Consider the following 15,323-nt stretch of genomic DNA (forward strand, 5'->3'; position numbering starts at 1 on the left):
AGCAGCATATTCACCAAGAGGAGACATCACTTAAAATGCTGCTCGTTTTCAAACACAGAGCAATATACGTCTCCTCTCTCCTGGTATTGTTGGCATTCAGAGCATGGTTTATGCATTTCTCGCTCTTGCATTTCACCTTTTTTGACATCCATATTCTTTCATTTGGTAATTGGATAAATGCTAATTGGTACACATGTCTCGAACAGAGGTGGAAATACTGGAGGATGGATTTTGCATTTTGCATCAGGATCAGAAGAGCTTTTTATTCGTCACACTCAGGGGAAATGTACTTTGTTAAAGAAAAAGTGAAGAGCCAAACATAGCAATAATATTCATTAAGAGTTATGCATTAAATATTAAAAATAAAAAATACAAAATACACAAATACAATTTACAAAAGTACACACTCAGGTGGACAACAAAAAGTACCATTTAAGAATATTTAAATGCAATATGGTAGATATACAAAAGTAATATACTGTACACAAATGTTTAGTCTTACATTTGTGTGTGTGTGTGTGTGTGTGTGTGTGTGTGTGGTGTGGGTGTGTGTGTGTGGTGTGGTGTGTGGTGTGTGTGTGTGTGTGTGTGTGTGTGTGTGTGTGTGTGTGTGTGTGTGTGTGGTGTGTGTGTGTGTGTGTGTGATGTGTGTGTGTGTGTGATGTGTGTGTGTTGTGTGTGTGTGTGTGTGTGTGTGTGTGTGTGTGTGTGTGTGTGTGTGTGTGTGTGTGTGTGTGTGTGTGTGATGTGTGTGTGTGTGTGTGTGTGTGGTGTGTGTGTGTGTGTGTGTGTGTGTGTGTGTGTGTGTGTGTGTGTGTGTGTGTGTGTGTGTGTGTGTGTGTGTGTGTGTGTGTGTGTGTGTGTGTGTGTGTGTGTGTGTGTGTGTGTGTGTTTTTGTAGCTATGTGATCAGCACCCTGGAGCTCATGGTGGCCGAGGACTACATGATCGTGTATCTGAACGGAGCGACGCCTCACAGGAGGATGCCCGGCCTCGGCTGGCTAAAGAAATGCTACCAGATGATCGACAGGAGGTGAACCACCTACTTATGGGATAGTAGTGTGGGAAATAACATGTTAGAAAATCTCACCGGCTTGAGCTTCAATAATCAGGATCCATGTATCTCTGATCCTCTCCAGAATGGAAGTAGTCATCACATACAGAGCATCAACTAGTTCCTGAACAGTGTCCTTCACATGCTGATATCCAAGAGAGGGAGTTACACAGTCACAAGATGGAGGAATAGAAAGCAGTATTCAATGTTTACTTCAGATTAGCTCCATGTCAGAAATGATCATGCTTGTCATATGTCTATCTCCATAGAGGCTGAATCATCATGTTAATCACATAGCTATCATATGCCTAAAACAGTCCTGATGCTCTTCTAGGTAATCATACATCCTGTCATGTACACAGCTACAGTTGGGATACCTTTGTTATCATGTTACTCTCATATTGGAAGAGGACATTCAGGATTTTCCCAACATAACAGTAGCTGGACTTGTGATGATTGGTATCCTCCTAAATGAAGTTGAAAGTGCAACATGGATATACACATACCTTAAAACATGACGTTCTGTGTTGTGTTCAGGCTCAAGAAGAATTTGAAATCCTTCATTATTCTCCATCCGTCGTGGTTCATCAGGACAATACTGGCCGTCACCAAGCCCTTCATCAGGTACAAAATCAGACCTTTTTTTACTTTTAAGGATTCAAATATCACACTGAAATATCTCAACAATGATTTGATGGATTGCCATGAAAAATGCGTACAGACACTCATCGCTTCCAGAGGATGAAATTCAACCTATTCCTATCGGCTTCTCCTCTGGCGTCCTCATAGCATTTGAGTGTTTTAGTGAATGTCTGTCGTGATGAATTTGAATAACTTTGGTGATCCTGTAACTTTTCCACTAACGCCATCCCCTAGTCAACATTTGAATTTGACCATACGTTGGTTTATTTACAGCATGAGAGGTCAAACCCTTAATTGGTCTCAAATGGGAGAAAATCGTCTTGTTGAAAAAGAAATTAGTTTTCCTAACTTATTCTGTAAAATGTTTTATTGTGTTCTATAGAAACTTAATAGAAACAGGATGTTTTACTTATGTGCAATGCCTTGTTTAACATGCTGCTGTAACCAAACAATTCCCCTATTAGGGATCAATAAATGACATCTGATCTAACAATGACAAACACACATCACCCTGATTAGTTCAATCAAATACAAAAATAAGTTGATGCTTGCAGAACAAATGACATTCAACTTCAACTGTTCATTGTTTAGTGCTTATTAGCTTAAATTACAATGCCATGGTAACAACTAAACCTGTTCAACCTCAGCGTTTTAGTAGCATGCTAACGTTAGCAATTAGCTTATTAATGCTTGTATTGATTGAGATTTAAACGACTTAGGTTTCACTTTTGTAAGAAAAACGAGTTCCTCTGAAGCCAAGCCGGATCATTTACTGTGTGTGTGTGTGTGTGTGTGTGTGTGTGTGTGTGTGTGTGTGTGTGTGTGTGTGTGTGTGTGTGTGTGTGTGTGTGTGTGTGTGTGTGTGTGTGTGTGTGTGTGTGTGTGTGTGTGTGTGTGTGTGTGTGTGTGTGTGTGTGTGTGTGTGTGTGTGTGTGTGTGTGTGTGTGTGTGTGTGTGTTGTGTGTGTGTGTGTGTGTGTGTGTGTGTGTGTGTGTTGTGTGTGTGTGTGTGTGTGTGTGTGTGTGTGTGTGTGTGTGTGTGTGTGTGTGTGTGTGTGTGTTGTGTGTGTGTGTGTGTGTGTGTGTGTGTGTGTGTGTGTGTGTGTGTGTGTGTGTGTGTGTGTGTGTGTGTGTGTGTGTGTGTGTGTGTGTGTGTCTCAGCACCAAGTTCAGCAGTAAGATTAAGTACGTGAACAGTTTGGACGAGCTGCAGGAAACCATCCCCATGGACAGCATCCAGATCCCAGAATGCATCATTACGTGAGTCTCTGCACCTCCGAGCACCTCCGAGTCCCATTAAATGACTTTTTATTCATCCTTTCATTTGACCTTTCACCTCCAGAGTCGACAAGGAGCTGAAGGAAGCAGCGGAGAACTCAAAGTAAGACTCTCATTACCTCGGAGCTCATTTATCAGCCGACTCACTCTCAGATCACTCCTGCTGGATCTGGACCAATCGGATTAGCGATTAGCCCACGGTCGCAATTAAGGACAAAGAAGAAATGCTAAAGATGCTAAATGCAGTGGCTTCATCTCATTCATCACTACTGTAGAATAAAGGAGCCGTGCTTATTGCAGAGTGATCGATCACCATGATTAATTGTGCATCACATCCTAATTTGCATGACTTCAAATGAACACAACAATAAATTCTGCTCTAACAACCTCTCTGTTTCTTTTTTTTTTTTTAAGGAGGAATAGTTTTCTGATGGGATTGGAGTCAACAACAACAACAACAACAAAAACAACAACAGCAGCAGCAGCAGGAGGAGGAAGAGGCAGAACAGAGTAAGTCCTTTTCAATGTATAATAGTCTTTAAAATATATTTTGAAAGGTTATTTATGGGCTCCTTTTTTAGTCAAACTTCCTCTATTGTCTAAAATATATTTTAAAACGTTTTTTTTGTAAATATATTTGTAAAGTTTAATTCCTCCTTCAAATGTTGGGATTTTATGTTTTTCTTCTTGCTGACAAGATACTGAAATCCAGATGATAGAATAAGGAAGCTTACAGTAAATGTTATATTATAGTATGTTGACAAAAGTATGAAAAAAGACCGTATTGTTTGTGGAAAAATATGGAAGAATTGAAACTATAGCGTGTTGAAAAATATGCAAAAAGTCATGTTATTTCATATTGAAAAAGTCAGAGTGTAATGTGTCAAAAATAATTGATATCTATATTATAGTCAATCAAAAACAATGAAAAAGTCCTAGGGTGTTTCTCAATGTCGAGGACGCTTCCTTGGTAGGACATGTCCCTCCGAGTCAGGTCCTTCAGAAGCGAGGCAAGAATCCTTCCTAGCCTCGGAAAAACGAAGAATGGTGGAACAGGCTAACAGGCTAACAGGTGTGCGTCATATGAGAGGCGCCGCCTTAAATGGAGCACAATCTTTGGCACCAATTTCCGCCAAAGATTTGGAAATTGGTCCGTGTGCAAAGCATTGTGGGGATTTTAAGACCGCGGACATGTGCAGCCTTGAAATTTCCCGCAACAAAGGACGCCGGCCTCGGTAGAATTCCAAGCATGCTGGACATTGGAACAGTCCTTCGGCGGGACTCGATGACGTAGCATCCTTGAAATAGTGGCTCTGGAGCAGCCTTCCTCGACATTGAGAAAAACCCCTAGTATCGACTGTCGAAAAATATGCAAGAAAAGTCATGTTAAAGTACTTTGAAAACGTAAAAAATTGGGTATAGCATGTTGAAGTATATGAAAAAAAGAGATGGTATAATCAGTCATTGTGTAGTATGTAAAAGATACATTTTAAAAGTCGGTATAGTATGTACAAAATTAGGAAAAAATGAAAGTATACTATGTTAAAATTATGCAAAATAAGTCATATATGAACAATTCAAAATATGAAAAAGTCAAAGTGTACTGTGTCAAAAAAATAGATAAAGTCATGGCATAGTATACGGAAAAAAATAAGAATTCGGTATAGCATGTCAAAAAAGTTGGAAAAAAGTGCAAGTATATTATGAAAAGTCAAAGTGTATTGTGTCAAAACTAATTGATACATTCAGAGCATAGTATGTTGAAAAATATTTAAAAAAAACATAGCTCATAATGCCCAGAAATATGTGAAAAATATCATAGGATGGTATATTGGAAACATATTTTAAAAAGCAGTCGTACCCGTACATAATAATAATAATATCTCTTTCTTCTGTTTCCAGCAGACCAGGCGCAGCGGGGGCCAGCAGCTCTTAAACCCACACGGGTCTTCAATGTTCAAAGTTGTATTGTACGGGTAAAGCTGGAAATCAGAGGCCTGTAAAACTAGTGTGTGTGCGTGTGTGTGTGTGTGTGTGTGTCAGTGTTTGTCAATTAGACACTGGAGTTGAATATGAAAACACAACTTGTTAAAACTCAAGAGTTAGATCTGGTTCTCTGTGGAGCGTCAGAGTCAGAGCTACAGCTCGTGGTTCACGGTAGGATAAGAAATAAGAAATGCAATTACACACCGGACAGTGCACTGCGCAAATCCATTTGTAGAGTCTAGTGTTGTAGTCGTGTGCATGAGAAGCAGTGAAGCAATAATATCACCCTTTACTGGTCACTCAGTATTTCAGATTTAAAAAAAGCCACTTGTGTGTCAGCAATCCACAATAAAAGCACAAGGTGAAGCCAAAAATACAAGAACCTTGTGCCATAGATGACCAACTGTTGCATTTAAGCAATCCACTACTCTGTCTTAACACTACTTCTAAACATTTAGAGCTAAGGAGTTAAATAGATATTATATAGAGTCTTTATGAAACTAAAGAGAGTTATGGCGCTTTTCCACTGCAGGGCCTCGCACGGCTTAGTACGGTATAGTTAGGCCTTGGTAGGCCAGGCTCACTATATGCTGCGTTTCCATTACAGTTTAGTAGCTGGGGCAGTAACTATAGTAACGCAGTGTAGGCGGAGCCGTGACGCCATCTTCAATGAGAACCACAAAACCAACATCAGCCGTTAGCTATTAGCTGTTAGCACTCAGAGCTCCTCATATCTGTTCAGAAACTGGACACAAGTTAAACAAGTACAAACCACAGACTGCCTGTGTCATGGCGAATACAGTCGCTGCTTTATTTATGTCTGTATAGGCCGTTGTTGTGAGTGTGGACGGTCGGAGCATATACAACGTTAGCTTAGCCGATCTCCATTCAGAAAACACGCATTTTAAAAGGTTTTTCTCCTGCCGTCTGTCTGCAGACTTGACAAAGCATTAATTCATGGTTTTTACTAATCGGTATCAGTGTGTTGTTACTTCTGCATCATTTAGAAACGTGTATTACAATTTAATCACGGTAAAATGTGGTTGTAGTTGTAGCCCCCTTGCTAGCGATTCTCTCACTAGTTTAGCATACTCAGCCCGGTTGTTGGCCCGGAAAGAACCACGATTTTGGAGGGCCAGAAAAACTGTGAAAAAGTACCCGTTAGCCGGAACTACCCGTAGTGGAAACGCAACCAAAAACTGTCCGGGTTTGGCACGGCACGCTTAAACCGTGCTACGCGCTGCAGTGGAAATGTGCCATAAGTTATATAAGAAGTGATCAGTGTGTTGTCTTTTAGCTCCGTTTAAAGACTCCTGCATCAACATGGAGGAACCTCAGAGCTAAATTAAAGATGGGATTTCTGTAAAGCACAATATCTTCTGTGTGTGTGTGTGTGTGCGTCAGTGCATGTCCCCTCATAGATAACTGATGAGCTGTGTAGAGGATGTGCAGAGGAGCTATGGATCACTGTCTAGTACTTCAATAAACATTAAGTCTGAACTTTGTTTCACTCGTGATTTCAGATTAAAGTCATGACTTTATTTCCACATTTCTTTTTTTTAATTGAACTTCAATGACAGCAAGCATGGGAATATAGAAAAACCAAAACACCACAATTAAACAATGAGTAATGAAAGTAAATGCCCATAATATATTAATGAATATTGCCTCAAAAAAAGCTCCATAGAAACCCCGTGTTACCGTGTCAAAAGGCTGTTAAAAGGCACAATTAATTAGGATTTGTTGACTGCAGATAGTAAACAACATTCAATGCAGTCATGCCTTGTGTTTCACATTGATATCATTTCGTTTTTTCACCACTGTGTACTCCATCTTCATAGTTGTATCTTTGATAAGTGCTAACAATCTGGTACCTGGTTGTAAAACATATTTTAAAGTTGTTCAAAAAACAGCAAAAAAATAATATGACAGTAAATCCAGGCAGGTAAAGACGGCGCCACACAGAGGGACATAAGTGATGAATGAGGGGGACATATATATATATATATATTCGGGGGGGAAATCCTACACTTTGAGCCTTTAAGAACACATCATTTTACCTGCAGCACATTTTGTGAATGGATAGCGGTTGTAAAAGGCAGCTTGTTATAAACAGATTGTCTCATTTGGTTAAACTTTTATTCAATGAGGGAAACATGAGGAGATACAAGAGCACAGAGGGGGACAGAGACATGCTTCTGTTGGGATGTTATTAAGTAAATTAACATTCATTTTCTAGCTGTCATTTGTTTATATTAAAGGGGAGCTATCATGCAAAATGCACTTTTTGATGTCTTTTCTACATCAACATGTGTCCCCGGTGTGTCGGGGAACTCACGCAGCGTCAGAAAATAAAACCCTCTCTCTTTTCCTCCGTACCCAAATCTCTAAAAACGGGGGAACAACGGAGCTGATCCAGATTTGCGTTCCGATATGACGTAATATCTGAAATGTGGACCCACGGGCCAATCAGAAACGTTGCTATCAGAAACAATGCCCGACTGTTTTGGACGTAATATGGTCGGTGTTTACATTAGCATCGCTAACACTCAGAGCTAACCTGTACTGGAGAGCATGTGTGTGAAGAAGCAGGAAATAAAAAGGAACTCACCTTGTGGTATAACCGGCAAGAGAGAAAGCCTTTGAGCTCCATACTGTTTCAGAAATAACCCTTGATAATCCATGATATGGCGTTTCATCACGGCAGCATTTAGTTTAGACAGTAGCTGCCGGGTCCCGCATGAGCTCAGGCCCCTCCTTTTTTTTTTTTATCAATTTTTTATTTTGTAAAGCTTTATACCCAAAATCAGGACTTTTGAAACAGGAAGTGAAATAGAGGGATATGAGGCATGGCTAGAATGGGTGATCTGTTTGGTATTTTGAGCAAAACACTTCATAGACATGTTTTTTTATATATTTTTATATATCTGAGACCTATGCTATTGCCTAAAAATAGCATGATAGGTCCCCTTTAAAATAATAATTTATTGTCATTCTTTTAGTTAATCAAGGTACTTGTTTATGCTTTTATTTTGAGTTATGGGCCCCTGGTGATTTTGTATATATTGGACACAGGTGGAGGTTTTTTAACAGGGAAAACAGAGGAGAAGCCATTGTTTGTTATATGTTGGATGATGGGAACTCTTCAATAAATGCACACTAACGCCTGGACTTTTGACAGTAATTCCTTGCCTACAATTCTCTTTCTGGAGCCTCAGTGGCCGTTTTAGTTTGAGTAAATCTTCTGTTTTATTGAATAAATAATAATAATAATAATAAATGTATTTTGTAAGCGCTTTTACAGGTGCTCAAAGTCGCTTTACAGAGGTAGGAAGTAAGTAGTAAAAGTCACATTAAAATCGAGCAATAAAACAACAATCACGCATTAAAAGCCAGTTATTTTAAAAGTGAGTTATTTTTTGTACGTTTTTTTAAGATTTCTTTATAATCTCAGCTTCTCTACAGAAATCCACACATTCACCGAAACGTGTAACTCTCGTCGTCGTACTCCAGCTCGTCCTCGTTGTCCTCGTCCAGCTGTCCATACCTGAACTTCCTGTACACGGTGCCGTCCTGCCCCATGTAAACAATGTCCTCATCGTCATCGTCATCTTCTTTACTCCTAGCGACGTCCACCAGCTGAGCGTCCTGGAAGCGTCCGCCAGTCGTAGAGGAAATGGGACGAGCGCTAGAAGTCGAAGAGCTGAATCCTCTTCCTCCTCCTCCTCCGAACCCTCCGCCCGAGCCCAGTTTCTCGTACCCGCGAGGCGTGATGTCCGGAGGCGCCCTCTTGGAGCGGGAGTGCCGGATGATGAAGACGACGGCCACCAGGCCAAACACCAACAGGAAGCAGGTGATGATGAAGATGGTCAGGTTTCCCCCGGACACCTCCTCTTCCTCGTTCCTGAACGCCAGCTTGGTGGTGAGGACGCACTCTCCTGAAACACAAATAAATCAAACGGATTGAAGCGATTTCTCTGCCATTTATGATCAATGCTCTCACAGTGGACGAAATAAGTATTTGATCCCCTTGCAAAACATGTGTTAGTTCTTGGTGGAGAAACTCTTGTTTGTTGCAAGGGGATCAAATACTTTTATGAAACGGACAAGTCAAATCAAGCGATCTGATTGGTTCTTAGCCGTGATATAATGAGCGTATATCACGGGTAGAATTGTAGTTACTTTTCACAACAAGTCAGTATCCCTCCGCGTCTGAGAAAAGCTACAACTGTTACATTACGTCCGTTACGAAACTAACTAACTAACAAAGCTCAAGATGGAAACATTTAAGGTTAACTTCGACCTCCGGGGTGGCCTCACTATGGAGGAGTGGATTGAGCAGTGCCTATCTCCAGAAAGCACCTAAACGACGACATGCAGAGCTACGTGAAGAGCAGGTAGACCAACTGGAGAAGTACCACCATTCAAAAGCTTTCTGATGCGGGTCTTGAAACAAAGCAGAGAGATTATGACCGTTAGTGGCCACAGGTGCGAAGAGCTTCGCGTCGGGCCGAACCACGCCCCTTAGCTGTGATATAATGAGCATATACCACGGCCTGTCGTGAGCTATTGCTTAAATATACACTTAAATAAACCTACCATTACAATTATAGACTGTTCATTTATTTGTAAGTGGGCAAACTCACAAAATCTACAGGGGTTCAAATACTTATTTCCTCCACTGTATATATCTCTTGAGCACGCTAAAGGCTCTTAGAGCATGTCTTCTCTCACTGATTGTGATGTTGTGTTAAATGTTTGATGTTTTATCGTGTCTTGATATTTGTCTGTTGATGTTACACATGGAGCTGCTGGGATGCAAGTCACATTTCAGACTTGATCTGACCGTTAAAATGAAGCTCAGCGCAAGTTCTTTCAGGAAGACTGGGTGTATATACATTCACTCTGCAGCTGCTTATAATCAGCTCATCACGGGCATTCTTTTTAAACCTATTACATTTCACCTCATTCTCCAGCAGCCAATCACCGTGCTGCAGCCAAACTTTAAAATGGTTCTCCTCTCTCCTGCAGTCAGCTGTGATTTCAGGTGTTCATGCTGCCGCCCGCCTCCTCCCCATCCACCTCCTTTCAACATATCCAGTGCCAGGAGAGCTAATCCAAATACCTCATCACACCTCCTCTTCATCCCATCTCCTCATCACACCCCCTCTTCATCCCATCTCCTCATCAAATCCAGATCTTCAGCATCATCACCAGTGTCTAGACCCCGGGGGGTTCCCTATATGTTCACGGCTGCATTTCTCCCTTTAGATATATGATTTCAGGATCGGGGTCTAATCGCCAAAGACTTAACATTTATCATATGGCATGTGTCAATAAATGTTCTTTAAACAAAATGAAGCCTTTCCTGATTGAAGTATTATCGTATCGTATCGTATCATTTTGTATAGTCATAGTATAGCATGTCAGAACTATCTAAAAAAATCTGGAAAAAGAGTTGTGTCTTTTTTTACGTACTTACTATACTATGTTTTTTTTCCACATGCTATACTTTGATTTCTGTTTCAAATATTTTAACATGCTATACTATGACATTTTTGATTAAATCTTCCACAAACTATTCCATACATGTTTTTTCTATACTATATATGACTTTTCCCCCACATATAACCCCGACTGCCTGGGTGAAAACCAGGAATCCTAACCGCTAGACTATATGGGACATTCTTCGTACAACGTCTTATATTTTTTCATTTAATATACTATATAATTTTCTCAACATATTATCCAATGCAATTTTTTCAACATACTATTCTATGACGGTTTTCTTTTCAAATTTCCGATATATTTTTTTCGACTTACTAACCCTCGACATTCTATACCACGACGTATTGCACCTTATGGGACATATTTGTTTCAAATAGGGGTTATTCTAGTAATATATAGTATGACGGCGATACTGTGGCGCTGATTGTATATAAGATATTTAAATTCTGGCGTGAACATGACGCCCGTATACAAGATGTCTCCGCGGACGTAAACAACAACGTGACGTCAGAGCTCCGTAAAAACAAAGCTGTCTCTGCCGTCTGACGCTCCGTTTGACTGGTCATATTTCTGGAGTAATTATACAGTTTTTGACGAACAGAAATATTGTTTTCTGGCATCACTTTAACATTTTACGGGGTGCAGACAAAACCCTGATATAGTTTATTAAGACGTGACGTTTTTGGTGAACTTTTCCAAATATTCTACTAATACATTTTTCTGCTTTTCAAGTTTTTTGACATTCCACACCATGACTTTTTATCGTTCACACAAAAACAGGAACTTGAAAACACCTCCTTCAGCCCTGGGAAATAAAGACAGGGATTTTGTTCTGTTCTCTGACATTTCCCTGAGTAGTGAGTGAGTAAGAGATCTAAATGTCAGCCGGGACAGAGTTTATCAGCTCCAGAAGAGACACCTCACACTCTCACACTCTCCTTCCTCCTACCTCGAGTCTCGGTGCAGTTACAACAGTCCTGCTGCGGCGTTGTTGCCTCTTCCTCCTCCTCCTCATCATCATCATGGAGGCAGCACAGCAGACAGCGCCCCCCCGCTTCTAAGATGGCCTGAGGAGGACACATGGAGCAGTTTGCTGGACCGGGTCCTCGACACTCCAGACAGGAGCCGTCACAGTCCACACACACATGGCCTGAGTCCTGATGGGAACACACGGTAGAATTAAGATCGCACACACACACACACACACACACACACACACACACACACACACACACACACACACACACACACACACACACACACACACACACACACACACACACACACACACACACACACACACACACACACACACACACACACACACACACACACACACACACACACACACACACACACACACACACACAGGGGGAATTTCTGTATTATAATTATTATATTTCTATTATATCTCACTTAAAAACTTACCTATTTTTAACCAATGTTTAGACTGATAAAATGAATGTTTTGAGACAGTTTAGTAGTAGAGTCGGATTAGTTTTAGGTATGATTTAGCTTGTAATGTTTCTGTACAATACATGAACTCTCTCCAATTCTACAAGTGTCAGCAATAAATGTTAGGAACAGTGTTTAGTGTCCTGTCCTACATTTTTAAACTTCATAAAGCTAATCATGGTGTCCCATTTCACATATCTCCATTTTGTCTTATGGTTTTACTTGTATTTCTCACTGTTTGTGGATAAAATGAACTGACATTTTTTTGCCTCCAAAAGATGTGCATACCGTTCATTTCGAAAATAACTAAATGTAGGTGATGTTCTGCCTCTCAGCTTAATATATTAATATGCATCTACCTGCCAGACACTTTCCGTAAGAAGCCTCGCAGCACGAGCCAGGAGACTTTTTTTTGAACTAATAATGTTCTGTGAGATTTCTCCTGGTGCAGTAATAAGTCTGTCTGAATTACATTATGCGATACCTAGGGGCCAAAACATTAGTATGAATTATATTTGGTGAGTTAAGGACGGAGAAAGGATTTATTTTTTAATATAAAAAGTTAATATTTGTGAAATTAAACCCTAAGAAAAGTGCTGTGTGGTTACCTTCATCACAGGAAACAGGCCGACGTCGCACATGGACTCACATCTGCCGTCTGAGAGAAGGTATCCAGGAGAGCAGGAGACACAGGAGGCAGCTTCTCTACCTGTGGATATATGACAACAGAAAGATAAGATAAGAAGTACCACATGTTTGCGTTGCAGCAGCAGAAAAAGACAAGTTTTTGTTTTATGGGAACAAGTCTTTTTTGTAAGTTTTTGTGTTTTCCTACGATACTGTAATGATTGGCTGTGAATAAGAAAACATACACCCCAATAACATAAAAGTATTTTACTCACTCACTCATTTGAATGATTTCCCTGTGTGATTCTTACTCGCTAAAGTTCAGATTAGAATCAGAATGATAAGATAAGAGATAAGAAGTACTTTATTGATCCCAATGCCACATGTTTGCGTTGCAGCAGCAGAAAAAGACAAGACATTGTACATTAGAGAAATTAGAAAATATAAATGTTGAGATACAGATTTACAGTAACAACGTATAAAGCAAGATATTATATATATACATTAATATCCTGCATTATATTTGTTACTGGAAAGTTGTATTTCCACATGTATATATATATATATTTTGTTAACTATTAATGCTATTTTATTTCAGAAATATTTTGGACTGTTTATTTCTTGTGTCTTAATATCTTTTATGTACATTGCCTTGTTTTTTTATGCTGCTGCAACGCAAACATTTCCCAAATTGGGATCAATAAAGTACCTATCTATCTATCCATCCATCCATCTATCCATCCATCCATCCATCTATCCATCTATCTATCTATCCATCCATCCATCCATCTATCCTCTATCTATCCATCCATCCATCTATCCATCCATCCATCCATCTATCCATCTATCTATCCATCCATCCATCCATCCATCTATCCATCCATCTATCTATCCATCCATCTATCCATCCATCCTTCTATCCATCCATCCATCCATCTATCCATCCATCCATCCATCCATCCATCCATCTATCCATCTATCCATCCATCCATCATCTATCTATCCATCAATCCATCCATCCATCCATCCATCTATCCATCTATCTATCCATCCATCCATCCATCATCTATCTATCCATCAATCCATCCATCTATCCATCTATCCATCCATCCATCATCTATCTATCCATCAATCCATCCATCCATCCATCCATCTATCCATCCATCTATCTATCCATCCATCCTTCTATCCATCCATCCATCCATCTATCCATCCATCCATCCATCCATCCATCCATCCATCCATCCATCCATCTATCTATCCATCCATCCATCCATCTATCCATCCATCCATCCATCCATCCATCTATCCATCCATCTATCTATCCATCCATCCATCCATCCATCTATCCATCCATCTATCTATCCATCCATCCATCCATCTATCCATCCATCTATCTATCCATCCATCCATCCATCTATCCATCCATCCATCCATCCATCTATCCATCCATCTATCTATCCATCCATCCATCCATCCATCAATCCATCTATCCATCCATCTATCCATCCATCCTTCTATCCATCCATCCATCCATCTATCCATCCATCCATCCATCCATCTATCCATCCATCTATCCATCCATCCATCCATCCATCCATCCATCCATCCATCCATCTATCTATCCATCTCATCCATCCATCCATCCATCCATCTATCTATCCATCCATCCATCCATCTATCCATCTATCTATCCATCTATCCATCCATCCATCCATCCATCCATCCATCCATCTATCTATCTATCTATATATCTGTCTATGTGAGAAAGGAATGGAATATTAAATATTAAATGTAATATAAATGTGAAATGTACAGAGTGAGTTATGGAGCAGAGAAGTGGTTGAAAAGGTTAACAATTATATCACAGTGATCAAAGGTGCAGACAGGATCACTCCTATACAAATACCCTTTAAATACTGTCTTTTAGTGATCAAAAAGTGTTTATTTAGGCTCTTTTCACACATTAATTCTACTCTATAATTACTTCCATAATAATTTGCCCCGGGTAACCTCCCTGCTCCCTGAGGGCGACCTGAGGGTGTGCATTGAAATCATGACAGGAGAAGAAAGTCATTTTATCTTGATGACAAACTGACAAAAACAAGTGAAGTCGCAGCAACTAATCCGTCTAAAATAAACCTTATCTGAATAATAAACATATGACAACTAGATGTGGTCTGCATTAAATATACGGATACATTTGACTTCCCAAACAAAGCGACATCACTATGTAACACTCACGCTCCTATTGGCTAGCGCTCCATGATAGGCTGGGAAGGGGCGGGACATATCTAAGCGGTTGACCAATCACAACAGAGCCGACATGTCCCAGTAGAGACACTACATACTGATATACACCTGAACATCAGCAGGAGAGGACTCTTTAAAGTAGAGACACTACATACTGATATACACCTGAACATCAGCAGGAGAGGACTCTTTAAAGTAGAGACACTATACTGATATACACCTGAACATCAGCAGGAGAGGACTCTTTAAAGTAGAGACACTACATACTGATATACACCTGAACATCAGCAGGAGAGGACTCTTTAAAGTAGAGACACTAAATACTGATATACACCTGAACATCAGCAGGAGAGGACTCTTTAAAGTAGAGACACTACATACTGATATACACCTGAACATCAGCAGGAGAGGACTCTTTAAAGTAGAGACACTACATACTGATATACACCTGAACATCAGCAGGAGAGGACTCTTTAAAGTAGAGACACTACATACTGATATACACCTGAACATCAGCAGGAG

General features: G+C 40.1%; 2 protein-coding genes across 4 annotated transcripts in view; one reads left to right on the top strand and one right to left on the bottom strand.

The window, feature by feature from the left end:
- prune2 (prune homolog 2 with BCH domain) overlaps positions 1–5,648 on the top strand; it is an 18,763-nt gene extending 13,115 nt beyond the window's left edge. For 2 of the 3 annotated variants that reach the window (XM_034126075.1, XM_034126077.1), the window contains exons 7-12: positions 901–1,032; positions 1,591–1,677; positions 2,856–2,954; positions 3,037–3,075; positions 3,387–3,482; positions 4,875–5,647. In XM_034126075.1, the coding sequence (XP_033981966.1) occupies positions 901–1,032; positions 1,591–1,677; positions 2,856–2,954; positions 3,037–3,075; positions 3,387–3,482; positions 4,875–4,908 (487 nt within the window). In that variant the 3' untranslated portion in view covers positions 4,909–5,647. Of the gene's footprint in view, positions 1–900; positions 1,033–1,590; positions 1,678–2,855; positions 2,955–3,036; positions 3,076–3,386; positions 3,483–4,874 lie in introns of all 3 variants that reach the window. The other variant, XM_034126078.1, reaches the window with a different exon arrangement.
- Positions 5,649–8,324: 2,676 nt separating this feature from the next.
- pcsk5a (proprotein convertase subtilisin/kexin type 5a) overlaps positions 8,325–15,323 on the bottom strand; it is a 67,068-nt gene continuing 60,069 nt past the window's right edge. Inside the window, exons 36-38 of the mRNA XM_034125948.1 lie at positions 12,530–12,630; positions 11,416–11,623; positions 8,325–8,896 (exon numbers count right to left, since the gene is read on the bottom strand). Coding sequence (XP_033981839.1) covers positions 8,436–8,896; positions 11,416–11,623; positions 12,530–12,630 — 770 coding nt within the window. The 3' untranslated portion in view covers positions 8,325–8,435. The remainder of the gene's footprint in view (positions 8,897–11,415; positions 11,624–12,529; positions 12,631–15,323) is intronic.

This window comes from Trematomus bernacchii, unplaced genomic scaffold, assembly GCF_902827165.1.
Source record: "Trematomus bernacchii unplaced genomic scaffold, fTreBer1.1, whole genome shotgun sequence".
Taxonomy (NCBI): Eukaryota; Metazoa; Chordata; class Actinopteri; order Perciformes; family Nototheniidae; genus Trematomus; species Trematomus bernacchii.